Genomic DNA, 20,127 nt, shown 5'->3' on the forward strand with positions numbered 1-20,127 from the left:
GGTCGGTAACCTTTCAGAAGTGGTGTGCAGAGTCTTTATTTATTCACTCTGATTTATTTTAACGTTTTTTTGAAGGTGTCTTTCTATAAGTCTATAATATATAACTAAACTATTGTTGTATGTAAAGTAAATAAGGTTTTTAAAATGTTTAAGAAGCTTCATTTAAAATTAAATTAAAATGCAGAGCCCCCCGGGACCGGTGGCCAGGACCTGGGCAGTGTGAGTGACACTGAAAATCAGCTCGTGTGCCGCCTACCCCTGGCCTACACCATCGCAATCTTCTTGGCAAGCCAGATATAGGACCACTCATGGATCACCTGTCTCACCTGTTCTAGGTCTCCGCAACAGATGGTAAGAGTATACAGCTACTCAGATGCTGGATATCTTGACTGTCCTGTATTACCTCTACCTAATTGGCTAGGTTGGAGAATCTGTGATTTTGCTAACTGTGCTAATAAAAACATTACAAGGTTAAGGGGCCTTTCCTGAGTGTGTGTCTCTCTCCTGCAGGGCTTTGGAGCGGAGCCCTGAGCTGGAGCGTGGAGCAGCTCCGGAGCAGTGGAGCTGCAGGTTTTTGCCTGGAGCTGGAGCGGAGCCGGAGCACAGCTCCAAAGCCCTGCTCCTGTGCACACCGGGGTTCTCATTCTAATTATTCTAATAATTCTGGGTCTGATTCGGCAGAAAATCTCTGCCAAAACTTCAGAATGTTAATTTGGGAATTCTACCCAGGCTTATAAGAGAAACTTTGCCTCAACCTTAACTATAAAACATTTGCTACTGCAAACTAGTGCAGGCAGTAAAAGCTGGTATAATACTTTGTGGTCCTCTGGAATATCTAATTGTAAGATCATGACAAAAATATACAAAATAGGATTTGGCAGGTAATTAACAAGGTTCTACAAAGCCATGCATCCCAAGCCTTTATAGAAAAGAAACCATACTACACAAATATCAACCAGCTAGGAGCGCAAGGGCAGTAAAATAACTCCCAAGTATAAAAATATACCCAAGACTGGATTATACTGCTGGAAGCCAAATGCTTCATGCACAGTCACAAGGAATTATTTTCTACGCAGGGGTAATTTATTCTATTGCCATTCTATCGATTTCAGGTTGTAATAAGGCATCTATTATTGTGGTATATAATGGAGAGTAATTTGCTATCTTTCTTTCTTTTTTTTAAATGCAATGAAGTCACTAGGATGAAATTCCCCCCTCTGCATAGGAGACCAGCACAAGATTGAGGCACCACTTAAGTCCCACAAAATTGGGAACTATCTTAATGGCTTATGTAGGATATTAGTGGTGCAAAGGCCTTGTGTGCTGGCCCTCTGCACAGAGGTGAATTTCACCCTATGCACATAATCATTTCAGTGCATGAGAAGTTGAGCTGTTTGCTGGCTCTTCTTCCCAGAAGGAGACACTGGTGCTCTGGTCAACTCCTCTTGTAGGAAACTCAGGTGAGCCACTCGCCATGTTGACCAGTCTCCAAAGTGGTCTACGTTGGACATTACTTATAGCATTAGACATCAATTACTGCTCTCGCATGAAGGCACCACCACAAAGCTGATGCTGTTCATGCAGCCTACTAATCAAGTTGGCTAAAAAATATTTAAGGGGTTAATGAGAGAAACACATTAAGGACTCCGTCTGCACAACACTGAAAAATATCATGGGAAAGAAGATTACTGACAGATATTTCACACACACACACACACACACACACACACACACACACACACACCAAAAAGAAGGCACTGGCTGAGGAGTTTAATGTGACTATTTCCCTGATCTATGCTAATTAAAGTAGGACTTTGGCACAATAGTTACAATAAAGTAAACTGATCAGTGTTCAAGTGCTATGAATTTGGTTTTTTTCCCCCTGTACAGACGATGTGACTTCAGCTTAAGAGGAGAAAGCTGTCACCATCAGCTGTTTGAAAAATAAATTAAAAATCCAACAAGTAAAGTGCAAAGTCAAAACACCTCATTAAGCTAATGATTTCTAGGTACAGTTTTAGGCTGTTTGCATGTCAGTTAATCCCTAGATGCAGTAGATAAACAGAATCTCAATTAGCATTTGTTCAATGTCTTCCTTTATTCTACCCATCTGTAAATCAAAGCATCTAACTTTCTTCAGTTTCATGAAGACAAACCATACTTCCCTTAATCTAAATCAAATGTATCTTAATCTAAAACAAATGTCTCTTCCAAAAAAACCCAATGAATATTGACTTTCTGAATCATTGTTTATTGACAGAGAACTTTAAAAGCTGCTACTGAAGTTTTCAATTTCCTTGGCTTTTCATTAAAGGGTGTAGAAAATATAATCAGAATCATTGTGAAATCAACAACACTTGCTCACAGATGTTATACCCACTGGAAAATAGAAACTTCTTTAAAAAGAAATTAGTCTGAACTTCATTATATCTGTCCCAGATCCCAGAAGGAACCTTTCAGCTGCATATCTCTAACATATCGCTATATTACAATATACTTAGCTCTACAAGTCTACTTTATGCCACTGCTGGATTCTACTTGCAGCATCCAAACTCTTACAAAACGGATTACATTTGCCTTCCATCTCAGTAATTGTTAAAAGCCTTATAAAGACAAAATGTTCAAATTTCGGTGCTGAGCACCCACTACTCTCACTGACTTCAATGTAAGATGTGGAAACTCAGCATCTCTGAAAAACAGGCTACTTATTTTAGGAGCCTAAATATGGATTTAGGTGTATAACTCATATGAAAGGTTTGTCTTAAATGTTCTAAGAGGAAGCACACGCAGCCTGGGATATCAACATCGGTTTTCTGTTCCTTGTAAGAAAAGAACTTTCTGCAGATACAGTTTAGCTGACATTTTGATCAACATGGCACAAGACAAAACAGAACCCAGGAGCTCATTCTCCACAGCTCTACTGATTCTGCTGGCATCTAATAGTAGTGAGCATATGTAATGAAAAGCAAGTGGTTGCACAATTTGAAAACATATGTAGAACAAGGAGGTGCCATTTCTACAGTCATTTCCCCAACTACAGCTGCACTAAGGCCAAAATTCCCCCATCCAAAATTGCAGGCTGCATGCTCAACACCTGTGCAGGGAGGGGAAAGGACACCTCCCCTCCTTAGCTGCCGAGCTCTCACATGTCCCCTCTGCAGTGAAAAGATCCATCTAGCAGTGGATTTTCCAGCTCTGCCTCCTATACCAGAAGTGGGCAAACTACGGCCCGCGGGACCGTCCTGCCAGGCCCCTGGCCTGGGAGGCTTATCCCCGTCCCCTCCCCGCTGTCTCCCCTCCCCCGCAGCCTCAGCTCGCCACGCCTCCAGTGCTCTGGCCCGCAGCTCCTGCCAGGCAGTGCAGACCCGTGGCTGGCTCTGGCTCGGTGGTGGGACTGCGAGCTCCTGCTGCTCTGAGCAGCATGGTAAGGGGGCGGGGGGGGGGGGGTTCGAAAAGGGGCAGAGGGTCCTGGGGGGCAGTCAGGGGACAGGGAGCAGTTGGATGGGGCGGAAGTTCTGGGTGGTGGTGGTCAGGGGAAGGGGAACGGGGGGGGGGGGGGGGTTGGACAGGCTTCAGAGTCCCGGGGGCCTGTGGGGGGCGGGGGTGTGGATAGGAGTTGGGGCAGTCAGGGGACAGGGAACGGGGGGGGGGGTGTTGGATAGGCGTCAGAATCCCGGGGGCCTGTCAGGGGTCGGGGGTGTGGATGGGGTTGGGGCAGTCAGGGGACAGGGGGTTGGATACGGGGTAGGGTCCTGGGGAGGCGGTTAGGGATGAGGGGTCCCGGGAGGGTGTGGTCAGGGGACAAGGAGCAGGGGGGGTTGGATGGGTTGGGAGTTCTGAGGGGGGCAGGAAGTGGGAGGGGCGGACGTGGGTGGGGGCCAGGCTGTTTGGGGAGGCACAGCCTTCCCTACCAGGCCCTCCATACAGTTTCGCAACCCCGATGTGGCCCTCGGGCCAAAAAGTTTGCCCACCCCTGCCATACACACTAGAGCACAGGGAGGAGAGCTGAGCTCAGTGCAGTGGTTACGCAGCTCCTGAACAGACCCCTCCCTTACAGAGTAAAACCACAGCAGGGGTTCTTCACGTGCACGGAGGAGGGGGTAAAATTTACCCCAAGTGAAAATTAGTTTGGTGTGTTCTCATCCTAGCCCTAGGAGAGGATTATCGACATCATAAAATCACCAGGCCTTCTGACATATTCAACACTCCCTAATTAACACAAAACTGGAAGAATAAAGCATTGCAACTTGAAAAAAGGTGCATGGAAGGGAGTCACATGAGTACTGAATGTGAAAATCTTACAGTAAGGTTTCAGACATATACAATATGAACTATCAATTACTGTTCAGCTCCAGTTATGCTACTGTACCTGTCTGTTACATCCATTTCAGAGTCAATCTTGTTCAGTCCTTTCATGATGTTATCAAACTGTTCACCCTGATAGTGGAGCACCTTTGTTGTATCCTCCATACGTTTCTGGGATGCAGACAGTAAACCAGTCAGTTCTTTCCCTTTCGTTGTGTGCACAGAATCTGCCTGAGCTCCACCCCCTGGACACGACAGCAGCTGCTCCCTCCAGAAGTGCTCCAGGATGTTGAAGACCACATTTCTGTTGGGCTGGAGGGAACTGAACCACTGCTTGGTGTTTTCCTTCTCCAGAATTGTGAGGGAGCTGAATATTAAACTGGAGGACTCCTTCTTGATCTCACTGATGCTGGAAAGATGGAAGCTGACCAGAAGCTCTCCGGTCTTGTCAGCTGTAAACCTGACCACAATAGGAGTCAGTGAGAGTCTGCCAGAGACCCATCGTTTCTCAGTGTTTAAGTAATAGGAACAGGGCCACGAATGGATACATATGTCCACATTCATTAGCTTGCTGTTAGGATCCTCTCCTACAGTGATGTCACCTTCAAAGTGAGAAAAAGAAAACAAGTAAACAAGGCAGAAAAATACATCTGAGGTGATTCTTGTAAGTTAGGGTGCACAGATCTAGGATGTCCCCATAGGCTCCATACTGGTGGGTAACTGATCTGAGGCACCAGACATCTTTCAATGTTGCCACTAGGTCATCTCAGGTATGCAGGTAACCAAGGTTTGGCTGCTGTGAGCTTTAGAGGGTGGGATTGGCCACCTCTTCTGATCCATCTCCAATTTCACCTTGAAAAGACTCCTTTTTTCAAAAAAAGGTATTTTATTATTGTTTCCTCTGACAGCAACTCCAGCCTTAATAATAATAATAATAATTAATGGAGATATCCCATCTCCTAGAACTGGAAGGGAACCTGAAAGGTCATCGAGTCCAGCCCCCTGCCTTCACTAGCAGGACCAAGTACTGATTTTGCCCCAGATCCCCAAGTGGCCCCCTCAAGGATTGAACTCACAACCCTGGGTTTAGCAGGCCAATGCTCAAACCACTGCGCTATCCCGCCCCCCTAAGCCTTCTCCAGCCTCTCCTCCCTGTTCCCAAATGATCATGTTTCACTGAAATACTTTTGTGTATTTATGATATTTGAATCATTAGTATATGGTTGTATTTTGATAATCTGTAGTCCTGTGGCTGGGGTGGTGCTTTATAAATAAAATACATTTATATACATGCTTTATTCCGCATATTTTTTTTAAAAATGTACCAAAATAGAGTATAGTTAGTGAAAAATTCCATCTTTGTAAAAACAGCCCAGGCTTTCATTTGTATGTCCCTTTCCATACACATCAGTGAATAAATTATTATAAACACCACATAAGGCATTAGCTGCCTATTCGCCATGTCTCAAAGTGCTACCCAGGGGCATTCAAAGGTTAAGGGAAGCAGAAATGATTTCTATTACTCTAAGCACAAGAGACAACTCGTTTGATTTACCAAAAGATACCAATGCAGCCCTCTAAACATTATAGAATTCACTGTTTAGCATGAACATTGTATAGCTCTTTAAACAACGTCTTTGGGCAAACATAAGCAAGTGGCCCTACCAGCCTGCTCCTACCACAATACACATGTGCTGCATAGGAGCCAAACTCATGCCATGCCTGGAGTTTCCTTTATTGTTGACTTAAACATCCTGAGCTCAACTGTTCCTATGCGACCCCTATGTCCCTAGTTCCCTTAGCCCAGAGATGAGCAAACTACAGCCAGTGGGTCACATCCGGCCCACGAGCTGATTTAATCCAGCCCTTGAGCTCCTGCTGGGAAGTGGGGTCTGGGGCTTGCCCCGCTCCGCGCAGCTCCCAGAAGCAGCGGCATGCCCCCCCCCCCCCCCCCCCGCCTCCTGCCAGCTCCTATGTTTAGGGGCAGCCAGGGGGCTCCGCGTGCTGCCCCTGCCCCAAGTGCTGCCCCTGCAGCTCCCCTTGGCCGGGAACTGCAGCCTATGGGAGCTGCAGGGGCGGCCTGTGGGCTGGGCAGCGCGCAGAGCCGCCTGGCTGCGCCTCCGCATAGGAGCCGGAGAGGGGACATGCCACTGCTTCTGGGAGCTGCTTGAGGTAAGAGCCACCCAGAGCCTGCACCCTTGAACCCCTCCCATGCCCCAACCCCCTGCCCCAGTCCTGGTCCCCCTCCCACCCTCCGAACCCCGGGATCCCATAAGAACATAAGAACATAAGAAAGGCCGTACTGGGTCAGACCAAAGGTCCATCTAGCCCAGTATCTGTCTACCGACAGTGGCCAATGCCAGGTGCCCCAGAGGGAGTGAACCTAACAGGCAATGATCAAGTGATCTCTCTCCTGCCATCCATCTCCATCCTCTGACGAACAGAGGCTAGGGACACCATTCTTACCCATCCTGGCTAATAGCCATTTATGGACTTAGCCACCATGAATTTATCCAGTCCCCTTTTAAACATTGTTATAGTCCTAGCCTTCACAACCTCCTCAGGTAAGGAGTTCCACAAGTTGACTGTGCGCTGCGTGAAGAAGAACTTCCTTTTATTTGTTTTAAACCTGCTGCCTATTAATTTCATTTGGTGACCCCTAGTTCTTGTATTATGGGAATAAGTAAATAACTTTTCCTTATCCACTTTCTCAACATCACTCATGATTTTATATACCTCTATCATGTCCCCCCTTAGTCTTCTCTTTTCCAAACTGAAGAGTCCTAGCCTCTTTAATCTTTCCTCATATGGGACCCTCTCTAAACCCTTAATCATTTTAGTTGCTCTTTTCTGAATCTTTTCTAGTGCTAGAATATCTTTTTTGAGGTGAGGAGACCACATCTGTACACAGTATTCGAGATGTGGGCGTACCATGGATTTATATAAGGGCAATAATATATTCTCAGTCTTATTCTCTATCCCCTTTTTAATGATTCCTAACATCCTGTTTGCTTTTTTGACCGCCTCTGCACACTGCGTGGACATCTTTAGAGAACTATCCACGATGACGCCAAGATCTTTTTCCTGACTCGTTGTAGCTAAATTAGCCCCCATCATGTTGTATGTATAGTTGGGGTTATTTTTTCCAATGTGCATTACTTTACATTTATCCACATTAAATTTCATTTGCCATTTTGCTGCCCAATCACTTAGTTTTGTGAGATCTTTTTGAAGTTCTTCACAATCTGCTTTGGTCTTAACTATCTTGAGTAGTTTAGTATCATCTGCAAACTTTGCCACCTCATTGTTTACCCCTTTCTCCAGATCATTTATGAATAAATTGAATAGGATTGGTCCTAGGATTGACCCTTGGGGAACACCACTAGTTACCCCTCTCCATTCTGAGAATTTACCATTAATTCCTACCCTTTGTTCCCTGTCCTTTAACCAGTTCTCAATCCATGAAAGGACCTTCCCTTTTATCCCATGACAGCTTAATTTACGTAAGAGCCTTTGGTGAGGGACCTTGTCAAAGGCTTTCTGGAAATCTAAGTACACTATGTCCACCGGATCCCCCTTGTCCACATGTTTGTTGACCCCTTCAAAGAACTCTAATAGATTAGTAAGACACGATTTCCCTTTACAGAAATCATGTTGACTATTGCTCAAGAGTTTATGTTTTTCTATGTGTCTGACAATTTTGTTCTTTACTATTGTTTCAACTAATTTGCCCGGTACCGACGTTAGACTTACCGGTCTGTAATTGCTGGGATCACCCCTAGAGCCCTTTTTAAATATTGGCGTTACATTAGCTAACTTCCAGTCATTGGGTACCGAAGCCGATTTAAAGGACAGGTTACAAACCTTAGTTAATAGTTCCGCAACTTCACATTTGAGTTCTTTCAGAACTCTTGGGTGAATGCCATCTGGTCCCAGTGACTTGTTAATGTTGAGTTTATCAATTAATTCCAAAACCTCCTCTAGTGATACTTCAACCTGTGACAATTCCTCAGATTTGTCACCTACAAAAGCCAGCTCAGGTTTGGGAATCTCCCTAACATCCTCAGCCGTGAAGACTGAAGCAAAGAATCCATTTAGTTTCTCCGCAATGACTTTATCATCTTTAAGCGCTCCTTTTGTATTTTCATCGTCAAGGGGCCCCACTGGTTGTTTAGCAGGCTTCCTGCTTCTGATGTACTTAAAAAACATTTTGTTATTACCTTTGGAGTTTTTGGCTAGCCGTTCTTCAAACTCCTCTTTGGCTTTTCTTATTACACTCTTGCACTTAAGTTGGCAGTGTTTGTGCTCCTTTCTATTTGCCTCACTAGGATTTGACTTCCACTTTTTAAAGGAAGTCTTTTTATCTCTCACTGCTTCTTTTACATGGTTGTTAAGCCACGGTGGCTCTTTTTTAGTTCTTTTACTGTTTTTCTTAATTTGGGGTATACATTGAAGTTGAGCCTCTATTATGGTGTCTTTAAAAAGGGCCCACGCAACTTGCAGGGATTTCACTTTAGTCACTGTACCTTTTAACTTTTGTCTAACTAACCCCCTCATTTTTGTATAGTTCCCCCTTTTGAAATTAAAGGCCACAGTGTTGGGCCGTTGAGGTGTTCTTCCCACCACAGGGATGTTGAATGCTATTGTATTATGGTCACTATTTCCAAGCGGTCCCGCTATAGTTACCTCTTGGACCAGCTCCTGCGCTCCACTCAGGATTAAATCTAGAGTCGCCTCTCCCCTTGTGGGTTCCCGTACCAGCTGCTCCATGAAGCAGTCATTTAAAGTATCGAGAAATTTTATCTCTGCATTTCGTCCTGAAGTGAAATGTTCCCAGTCAATATGGGGATAATTGAAATCCCCCACTATTATTGGGTTCTTAATTTTGATAGCCTCTCTAATTTCCCTTAGCATTTCATCATCACTATTACTGTCCTGGTCAGGTGGTCGATAATAGATCCCTAATGTTATATTTTTACTAGAGCATGAAATTTCTATCCATAGAGACTCTATGGAACCTGTGGATTCGCTTAAGATTTTTACTTCATTTGAATCTACACTTTCTTTAACATATAGTGCCACTCCTCCCCCTGCACAGCCTGTTCTGTCCTTCCGATATATTTTGTACCCCGGAATGATTGTGTCCCATTGATTGCTCTCAGTCCACCAGGTTTCTGTGATGCCTATTATATCTATATCCTCCTTTATCACAAGGCACTCTAGTTCACCCATCTTATTATTTAGACTTCTGGCATTTGTGTACAAGCACTTTAAAAACTTGTCCCTGTTTATTAGCCTGCCTTTTTCTGATGTGCCAGATTCTTTTTTATGTGACTGTTTATCATCTGATCCGGCCCTTACATTATACTTTTCAGTCCTCTGCTCCTGACTATAACCTGGAGATTCTCTATCATCAGACTCTCCCCTAAGAGAAGTCTGTGTCCGATCCACACGCTCCTCTGCAGCAGTCGGCTTTCCCCCATCTCCTAGTTTAAAAACTGCTCTACAACCTTTTTAATGTTTAGTGCCAGCAGTCTGGTTCCACTTTGGTTTAGGTGGAGCCCATCTCTCCTGTATAGGCTCCTCCCATCCCAGAAGTTTCCCCAGTTCCTAATGAACGTGAACCCCTCCTCTCTACACCATCGTCTCATCCACGCATTGAGACTCTGAAGCTCTGCCTGCCTACCTGGCCCTGCGCGTGGAACTGGGAGCATTTCTGAAAATGCCACCATAGAGGTCCTGGATTTCAGTCTCTTCCCTAGCAGCCTAAATTTGGCTTCCAGGACATCTCTCCTACCCTTCCCTATGTCATTGGTACCTACATGTACCACGACCACCGGCTCCTCCCCAGCACTACACATAAGTCTATCTAGATGCCTCAAGAGATCCGCAACCTTCGCACCAGGCAGGCAAGTCACCATACGGTTCTCCCGGTCATCACAGACCCAGCTATCTACATTTCTAATAATCGAATCTCCCATTACTAACACCTGCCTTTTCCTAGAAACTGGAGTTCCCTCCCCCGGAGAGGCAACCTCAGTGCGAGAGGCAACCCCAGAACCATCTGGAAGGAGGGTCCCAACTACGGGAAAGTTTCCCTCTGCTCCCATTGACTGCTCTACTTCCCTGGGCCCTTCTTCCTCCTTAACAGCACAGGTGCTGTCTAAGCGGAGGTGGGACAATTCTACAGTGTCCCGGAAAGCCTCATCAACATACCTCTCTGCCTCTCTCAGCTCCTCCAGTTCCGCCACCCTGGCCTCCAAAGTCCGTACATGGTCTCTGAGGGCCAGGAGCTCCTTGCACCGACTGCACACATACGCCACCCACCCACAGGGCAGGTAATCATACATGCAACAGTTGGTGCAATAAACTGGATAGCCCCCACTCTGCTGCTGGGCTTCTGCCTGCATTGTATCCTAGTTAGTGAAAGGGTGGTTTACAGAAGGGAGTTTTGGAATGTGGTTTGGTTTATAGGTTTTAGGGGGGGGCCACGGGGATGGGGTTACGGCTGGCGAGGGACTCCCACTCCCTTCCCACTCCCCTTCTAAACTCCCTTGCGAAACTCCCTGTTAGCAGCCCCTGTTCGCAAAGCTCCAGCCCCTGTTCGCAAAGCTCCAGCCCCTGTTCGCAAAGCTCCAGCCGTCACCTCCCTCCAAACTGCAACCCCCTGCCCCAGCCTGCAGCCCCCTCCCGTACCCTGAACTCCTCATTTCTGGCCCCACCCCAGAGCCCTCACCCACCCACCCCCCATGCCTCAACCCCCTGCCCCAGCCCTGATCTCCCTCCCGCCCTCTGAACCCCTCGGTCCTAGCCTGGAACACCCTCTTACACCCCAAATCCCTCATCCCGAGCCCTACCCCAGAGCTCGCACCTCCAGCCGGAGCCCTCACCTCAGCCCCCTGCCCCAGCCTGGAGCCCCCTCCCACACCCTGAACTCCTCGTTCCTGGCCCCACTCTGGAGAGCCCATACCCCCAGCCACAGCCCTCACCCCCTCCCGCACCCCAACCCCAATTCCGTGAGCATCCATGGCCCGCCATACAATTTCCATACCCAGATATGGCCCTCGGGCCAAAAAGTTTGCCCACTCCTGCCTTAGCCTACAGGGACATTTAACCTAAACCTTTTATAAACTGAGTTAGAGTGAACAGGATTCACCTGGTCTGACCGCCAGGATGAGCCATCTAAACAGCTCCGCATCTTTGCGCAAGGTTCTAGAACCTGACACCCATTACACAACACACATGCTTGTCATGAGCATAAAAGGAATTACTTGACCTTGATCACATCTACACCTGTCGGGCTTTTCTCTGAATCTGGTCAGAGAATAACTGGCAGAAAGTGATTTTTTTCAGCGCTTTTATGTTCTCCATGAAACCGGAGATGACCAAGGGACTAATACAGCCGTCATTATGATGCCTACAATTTATTCTATGCAATAATAGAATTATAATAATCCACACTTAAATGTATCCTGCTGGAATACAAAAGCCAAGCACACCGAGTTGAAAAGAGGCCACTCTGGCCCTCAAAGAGCTCAGGACCGGTGGGCAAAGCTGTTAAACAAAATGTGACAGAATGTAGTTGCTGTATCAGCTTTGCCTTCTGAACACGCATATGGACTAAAGGCGGGCAACACTAAGGGGCAGAGGTGTGGGAAGAGGCTCTGAGGAGACACTAGGGGACCCAACAATGTTCCAATACGGGAGGAGTAGCACAAAATGTTTTAGCTGCAGAATTTTGGACTACGGTAATATCACTTGACCTGTGGGTCCAGTGACTACCCAAACTTCACTGGCAATTTATGATGTCAGAATAGCAAGAATCATCATCAATTTTATGGTGCTATCTGTAAGTCCAGCAAGGGACTCTGATTAAATCGTATCCCTGAAGAATGGTTTGTTCATGTCAAAAACTCAAAGTTGGAATCGTAACTTTAGTGCACACGTGTTTGGAGGAAAAGGAGAGAGGGAGAGAAGAACACAGCTTCCAAAAATACACTTGGACCATCTCCTCTCCTGTAGTCCTCTGCTGCTTTCTTTTGTCCTGTGACGCACCTTGTTCCTCTTTAAATTTATTTCATTCCCCCAGAATTTTAATGCTCAAATTGTATGAATTTGTACATTCCACAAGTTCTATAACAGCCACATTGTGTTCCTTACTTATATTACTTCTTGTGAGCAGGGACTGAATAATAGCGATTTAAATGCTCATGTATTAATTATCTTATTGAAGTCCGATGTATCATAACAAAAATTACAGATCCTCAGGGTTGCAACACAGGCTTAAGGTACTATGGTACTTTATTTGCTGTAAGCAATGAAAGGTTAGGTTATTTACACTGGGTAGCCTCCAAAATCAGATTAATCTAGACAGCAATTTATGCTGTGACACTAATGACTAGTTTGATTTCAACTGTGATCTGCTTCCCCTTGTGAGAATTTTCAGGAATTCTAATACGAGACAAAAAGTTAACGATCTTCTTGCTTTGAATGTCATCAGTCTGATTCTCCTATGGCCCGCATGCTACAACTAGTCACCAGATCTTGTATATCTAAGCACATACTGTACATTCATATACACCCCTGGCATGGACATTCCTACCTGTGGATCTAACCTTGGTTACTCAAATTACTAATCACATTTATATCAACGGGCCTATTTGCATAAGGACTACTCACACAGGGCCAGATTCTGACACACTCAAGTTTAGTACCTTACTCCACAGGTAGCCGCACTGAAAACAATGTGAGTAAGGGCACCAGAATCCAGCCCATAGCAGATGTTTGCAAGATGTATGTTTGGAATTGTAACTGTTTGTCCTAGCAGGATTACAATCCTACACACACATCACAGTATCTCCTTTACAACAACTTTAAGTCAGCTACTTTTGGGGCTGAGGCCAAAATAAACAAGAAAATCCAGTAAATATAGGGAGGGTTAGCCAGCAGACCAATCACAAGGCTGAAAACTAGGAGCAATGACTTCTAGCTAGATATGCCACTGATTTGCTGTGTGACTTGAACAAGTTGCTAAAACATTTTGCCTCCGTTTCTCCACCTATAAATTGGTGATATTTCTCTACTTCACAAGAGTACTGTGAGACTTAGAAAGAATTATCTCAAGACATTTTTTATTTACTATTGTTATATCTAATACATTAGATTTATACCTGAAAGGTTTGAAGAGAAAAAAAACACCAACGTATTTATCGGTTTTTCTAGTTTGTTTACTCTGGGCATGACACCACTTTGTGCTTAGTCAATTTTATTGTTTCCTATGTATAGACAGTCATTTTCTTTTGTTTGTGAGGGTCTTTCGCACAGAAAGATGGATGAGAAAAATATTTTTAAAGAACAGTGAAGTGTGACGGTAAAACTACAAAAATTAGCAGGGATACCCCAGAGCAGGTGCAGCACCTAACACTAAGGGTTTTGCCAGTACAGTTAAATCAGCAAAACCCTCAAGACGTGGAAGCAGTTCTACCAATATAGAAGTATTTATACTGGTATAGATTAAGTTTGTTTGGGGAACAGACATAAGGTGTGCTAGTATAAGCACAGTTATAACATTATGTTGGTTCCCTGAAGTTAGTTAAACAAAACAAAAACAATAACACCCCTAACTGACTGGTATAATTTTTAAGTGTAAACCAGGCCTAACTTTTTGAAATTGACTAGATTTCAAATAGACTGTATACCCTTAATTACAGTTTGAACAACAATTTAAAGACAAAGATGTGTTTTTTACCCTCTCTATTACTATTTATTTAAATGACTGAGACTATTTACCATTCTGGCATTCACCTGTAAGTACTTATTTTAAAAAATTAAAATAAATAAAATAGTTACATAGTACTTAGCTTCTGCCCCAAAAAATATTAACAATCATATCAGAGAGACAAGGTAGGTGAAGTAATATCTTTTAGCGGACCAAAGTCTAGAAGATATAACAATATTAATAAAATATATTACCTCAGCCACCTTGTCTACCACAAATACTAATACACTTCTCACAACACCTCCGTTAAGTAAGGGGATATCAGCCCCATTTTACAGATGAGGAAACCAAGGTACAGAACCATTAAGAGACTTGCCCAAGATCACCTAGGAAGTTTGTGGCAGAGCCTGAAAAATAACCAAGGTTTTCCAACTCCCAGCCCTGTGCCCCACCCACTGGAGCAAGCTGTTTCTCAGTTGTCAGGCCTGGTTAGTAATAATGCATCCTCCTACTGTTTGGTATGGCCCTTCTTCGCATTCTGTCTATAGGAACGTAAGGATAGTTTTGAATAAAGCAACTGACTCTAAACTTTTGCCAGATCTCAGACTGGACATGAACCACTTCTAGGGTTTGGGAAAAAGTCCATAAGACCATCCTTCCTCTCACTGTAAACATCCAATAGCTTCCCATTCAAACAACATTTTCTCCCAGATCCTATACATAATTAAACTAAAATCTCTGATGCAACCTTAACTATGGTCTTTCAACCGTGCCACCATAACTGGAATAATAAATATTATATATCAAGTTATTTACCTCTGTCTGCAGATTCAGGATTCTCAGGCAGCCTCAGGGTTGCTATCTTTTTAAGTTTGTCCTTTGTATTCAAGACAGCAAGTTAGTTTTTGTTATTGTTTGTTTTCTCTATTTCTTAATGCCCAAAGCAAAAAACAAATGAACTGTGGAAAGGGCAAAATCCTACTACACCTGATACCAAAAAGAAAAAGTCTAATGATAAATGCTTACTAGTGTCTTTATTCTTTAACTCTTGACATAAGGCAGACACCTGACAGAACTCCTCTCTCTCTCTCCAGTAGAAGAAAACAATCAGCTACTGGGGATTTACATATGCTATGTATTCTTGGGTCACATGACTTGACTCATCGAGGGCTATACATTTTTTACCTTGCTAGTCAGTTTCTCTCTGTGTCTGACGACAGAATGCACAAGCAAGGATCTATTACTAATGGTGACTTTGGAAACTGTAATTTTCCACAGCTATTGCATATGCATTTTCCCCATAATATGCTTAATATTAATCATCTTCGTTCTATAGCAGGCTTTGTCGTCTCAGAGGATCCCAACGTGCTCTAGAAATGTAAATGGTATATAAACTAGTCAGTCAGGAATTATTTCATTCAACAATGAAGCCACCAACCGCACAGAATGTGGCCACTATTTAATAGCACACAATATTACATAACAGTTGAAGCCAAGACTTCAAGAAGCCTGATTAGCACAGGAGGACAGACCTGCCTGCCCCCCCCCCCCAAAAAAAAAAAGAAAAAGAAAAGAGAGAGCAAGGGACGGAATGCTGGAGGGGAAGGAATTAAACATATTTAAACATACTGTTCCAGCCATAAACTGTTTACAGTGGCTATGCCAGTGGTGAGCTGCGATTACTTCTCCTGAACAGCTAAGAGCCAGCCAGATACTCCACCTGGTACGACCAGAAGCAGCCAAAACAGAGACTGGAGAAAACAGAGCCCAGCCAGGGCCACCCTTGTCCTGGCACTCCCCTACACCCAGAACTGTGCAGCAGAGACAAACCCCTCCTTGCCCCCCCCCCCTCTAGGGGGGCCCTAAGACCCAAGCAGTGCCCTGCAGAGAGGACTCAGGAGCCAGCCGGAGAAGCAGCCAAAGCAGGGACATTTGGACATCCCTGTCAAAACCATTGACTATTCTGACTTACTCTGCCCTCTGCAGAGGGTCTGTTTGCTTCACCCTCTTCTTCCCTCACAGGCCTGGTCTACACTGAAGTTGGGACAGCTTAACTCCATCGCTCAGGGCTGTGAAAAATGTCACACTCTGTGCAATGTAGTTAAGTCAACCTAAGCCCCTGTGTAGATACTGTTAGGTCAGGGGTGGGTAACCTACAGCCCGCAGGCCGGATTGGGCCTGTTGGTTAATTTCATCTGGCCCGCGGTGCCCTCCTCCCCCCGGTCCCCCAGAAACCAGCTGTGTTTGTTTCTCACACTGTATTTGCTAGTGTCTTGTAACTCTAGTTTTAAATATCCCAAGCAATGGTACTTCTGCTTTTACTCAGGGAGAATATTCCACAGCCTGACACATCCCACTGCTAGGAACCTTTGCTTGGCTTCAGAATACGTCCCCCCTCCCCCACACCTCTTTTAATTTCATTACTCCTAGTTATATCCCTGAGTATCAAACTAAATTCCATTCCACCCTCATATTTTAACCCTTTAAATATCTGTACATCATCATGTCTCTCCCCAATCCTTTAATCACCACTTAATCAAGTCACATTTTTCACTCTTTCAATCTTTCCTGGCCCCCCAATTAGTTTTGTTGTTCTTTTCTGAACTCCTACCAATGTGTCAATATTTTTCTAGGATTGTAGCACCCAGAACTGAATGTGATATTCCAGATGCAGTTGCACAAGACCTGTGTGTGATCCAGGGGGTAGGATACCGGACTGGGAGCCAAGAGACCTGGATTCTATTTCTGGCTCTGCCACCAATATTACTGTGTAGTCTTAGGCATGTCCCTTAACCTCTCTCTGACTCAGTTTCTGCTGAGATGATGAGGATGAGGTGATGCTCCCTCTTTTGTAAAATGCATTGAGATCATCACCTGAAAAGCATTATGTAAGTGACAAGTGTTTCTAATTTTCCCCAGTCTGTGACATCATGCTTCTACACATGCTGTTACATCACACTGTTAACTCCTGCATAGTTTAGCATCCACTTTCCACGTGCCTTCCCCCGCCATTCCCAGCGTTAGAGCATCCCACTCTTCTTTCTCCCACTGAATGAATTTCTCAGGAATTCCCCCCCCCACACACAAAGAATTAGCTGCATTTTCCAAGATGACTAATCTTCAGTTGCCCACTCATATTTCAAACCTCTCTTGGTACCGCTATTGCGCTTCTGGCTTCACTGATGTTTGAAGCTTCTGCCCAGGTTAGTATCATGGACAGGCTATTCTGAAATGCTTCATACTGTCACCCCACATCCAGCATTCCCCCCTGCCACGCCTCCGGGGCCTTCCACACTCCGCTGCCCTATGCAGCGGCCCCCACGCCTAGGGGGGCCTCCACCCCCCCCGCCACGGGCCCCCGGCCTAGGGCCCCCCCCGCAGCGCCCCCCCCGCCTAGGGGGCCCTCCACACCCCGCTGCCCCCCCCCGCAGCGCCCCCCACGCCTAGGGGGCCCTCCACACCCCGCTGGCCCCCCCGCAGCGGCCCCCACGCCTAGGGGGCCCTCCACACCCCGCTGCCCCCCCCCGCAGCGGCCCCCACGCCTAGGGGGCCCTCCACACCCCGCTGCCCCCCCCCGCAGCGGCCCCCACGCCTAGGGGGCCCTCCACACCCCGCTGCCCCCCCCCCGCAGCGGCCCCCACGCCTAGGGGGCCCTCCACACCCCGCTGCCCCCCCCGCAGCGGCCCCCACGCCTAGGGGGCCCTCCACACCCCGCTGCCCCCCCCCCGCAGCGGCCCCCACGCCTAGGGGGCCCTCCACACCCCGCTGCCCCCCCCCGCAGCGGCCCCCACGCCTAGGGGGCCCTCCACACCCCGCTGCCCCCCCCCGCAGCGGCCCCCACGCCTAGGGGGCCCTCCACACCCCGCTGCCCCCCCCCCGCAGCGGCCCCCACGCCTAGGGGGCCCTCCACACCCCGCTGCCCCCCCCCGCAGCGGCCCCCACGCCTAGGGGGCCCTCCACACCCCGCTGCCCCCCCCCCGCAGCGGCCCCCACGCCTAGGGGGCCCTCCACACCCCGCTGCCCCCCCCCCGCAGCGGCCCCCACGCCTAGGGGGCCCTCCACACCCCGCTGCCCCCCCCCGCAGCGGCCCCCACGCCTAGGGGGCCCTCCACACCCCGCTGCCCCCCCCCGCAGCGGCCCCCACGCCTAGGGGGCCCTCCACACCCCGCTGCCCCCCCCCGCAGCGGCCCCCACGCCTAGGGGGCCCTCCACACCCCGCTGCCCCCCCCCCGCAGCGGCCCCCACGCCTAGGGGGCCCTCCACACCCCGCTGCCCCCCCCCCGCAGCGGCCCCCACGCCTAGGGGGCCCTCCACACCCCGCTGCCCCCCCCCGCAGCGGCCCCCACGCCTAGGGGGCCCTCCACACCCCGCTGCCCCCCCCCGCAGCGGCCCCCACGCCAAGGGGGCCCTCCACACCCCGCTGCCCCCCCCGCAGCGGCCCCCACGCCAAGGGGGCCCTCCACACCCCGCTGCCCCCCCCCGCAGCGGCCCCCACGCCAAGGGGGCCCCCACGCCCCGCTGCCCCCACGCCAAGGGGGCCCCCACGCCCCGCTGCCCCCACGCCAAGGGGGCCCCCACGCCCCGCTGCCCCCACGCCAAGGGGGCCCCCACGCCCCGCTGCCCCCACGCCAAGGGGGCCCCCACGCCCCGCTGCCCCCACGCCAAGGGGGCCCCCACGCCCCGCTGCCCCCACGCCAAGGGGGCCCCCACGCCCCGCTGCCCCCCCCGCAGCGGCCCCCACGCCTAGGGGCCCTCCACACCCCGCTGCCCCCCCCGCAGCGGCCCCCACGCCCAGGGGGCCCTCCACACCCGCTGCCCCCCGACACGAAGTGCCCCCCCCAGGCTGCCCGCCAGTGGCCCCAGCAGGGATCTGTCCGCTCCCCTCTGACAAAGCGGCCGTGGGGAGGGGGGCACAAAGCCCTTCCCCCACGCCAGGCAGGAACGACTCACCTCCGCCAGGGAAAGGGGCCGGGTTCTACTCAGCCCAACTACGCCGCTGCTACCCTCCGCGCCTGCGCCCGCCGCGAACTTCCATTGGCCGAGCCGGCCCCACCCCGTCCTCCCCGATTTCTCTCCCCCCGTGAACGTGCGGCCCCGCGTCCAGGTTCCGGCCTTCCCGAGACCCGCTCGCCAGGCGCAGGCGCAGTCCGGGTTCCCCGCCCGAGCCTTCCTGCCCCCTCCTCGCCTTCCCCGCGCCCGGACCTCGCGAGCCGGGTCACGGGTGCGTGCGTCGCCATAATGCGTCCGGGTAGCGGCGAGCCCAGGGTGCGTGACCGGTCGGTCCCCTCACCCCCCCCCCCCCCGAGCTGAGACGCCGCATCCCCCTTCCCGGGGTCCCTCACCCCCCCCATAGCGGGGAACCCGCCCCCCCATCCCGGCTCCCCTCATCAACCCTATAGCCGGGAAACCCGCCCCCCCATCCCGGGTCCCCTCATCCCCCCCTATAGCGGGAAACCCGCCCCCCCATCCCGGGTCCCCTCATCCCCCCCATAGTGGGGAACCCGGACCCCCCCTTCCGGGGCCCCTCACCCCCCCCCCCAATAGCTGGGATGCTGCATCTCCCATCCCGGGGGCTCTTGCCCCCCCATAGCGGGGAGCCCGGAGCCCGTCCAACTTTCCCGATAGCAGGAGCCCGGATTTCCCCTCTTCTCCAGGGGCCCTCGCCCCCTGCCCCTGATAGCAGGGGCCTGGACCCTCACTTCCCGTCTGCTGGGGTCTCTCTCAGGGTGGGGCTTAGGGGTGAGTTTCAGGCTCTCGGGTTTCCCTTTAGATGCTGGGATTAAGGGGAGTTTGGGGGTATGGGGAGGTGCCTTCCCTGCCCCATCATCTGTCTCATTTCTCCCAGGCATCGCTGCTATCACTCCCTGTTCCCTCTCAACTACCTCATTATTTTTTAATGATTGGGAGCTGCCTGTCCGTCTGCAGCAGACAGAGCGGTGCAGGGTGCCCAGCTTGATTCCTGCAGGGTCTAACCTTATAAAACTATCCTGCTTAGTGTTTTCTTTACAGTCTGATCAGCTTAGAATTGGACACATTTTATTTACTTTTTTGCTTGCAAAAGAAGCTTCGCTTTGTATTCACAGATCTGGGGAGAGAACCCCACT

General features: G+C 49.1%; 1 protein-coding gene across 1 annotated transcript in view; it reads right to left on the reverse strand.

The window, feature by feature from the left end:
- SNAP47 (synaptosome associated protein 47) overlaps positions 1 to 19,037 on the reverse strand; it is a 38,757-nt gene extending 19,720 nt beyond the window's left edge. Inside the window, exons 1-2 of the mRNA XM_065399091.1 lie at positions 18,974 to 19,037; positions 4,370 to 4,907 (exon numbers count right to left, since the gene is read on the reverse strand). Of these exons, the coding sequence (XP_065255163.1) occupies positions 4,370 to 4,869 (500 nt within the window). The 5' untranslated portion in view covers positions 4,870 to 4,907; positions 18,974 to 19,037. The remainder of the gene's footprint in view (positions 1 to 4,369; positions 4,908 to 18,973) is intronic.
- Between the last annotated feature and the right edge of the window lie 1,090 nt (positions 19,038 to 20,127).

The sequence above is a fragment of the Emys orbicularis genome, chromosome 2 (assembly GCF_028017835.1).
Source record: "Emys orbicularis isolate rEmyOrb1 chromosome 2, rEmyOrb1.hap1, whole genome shotgun sequence".
Lineage (NCBI taxonomy): Eukaryota > Metazoa > Chordata > Testudines > Emydidae > Emys > Emys orbicularis.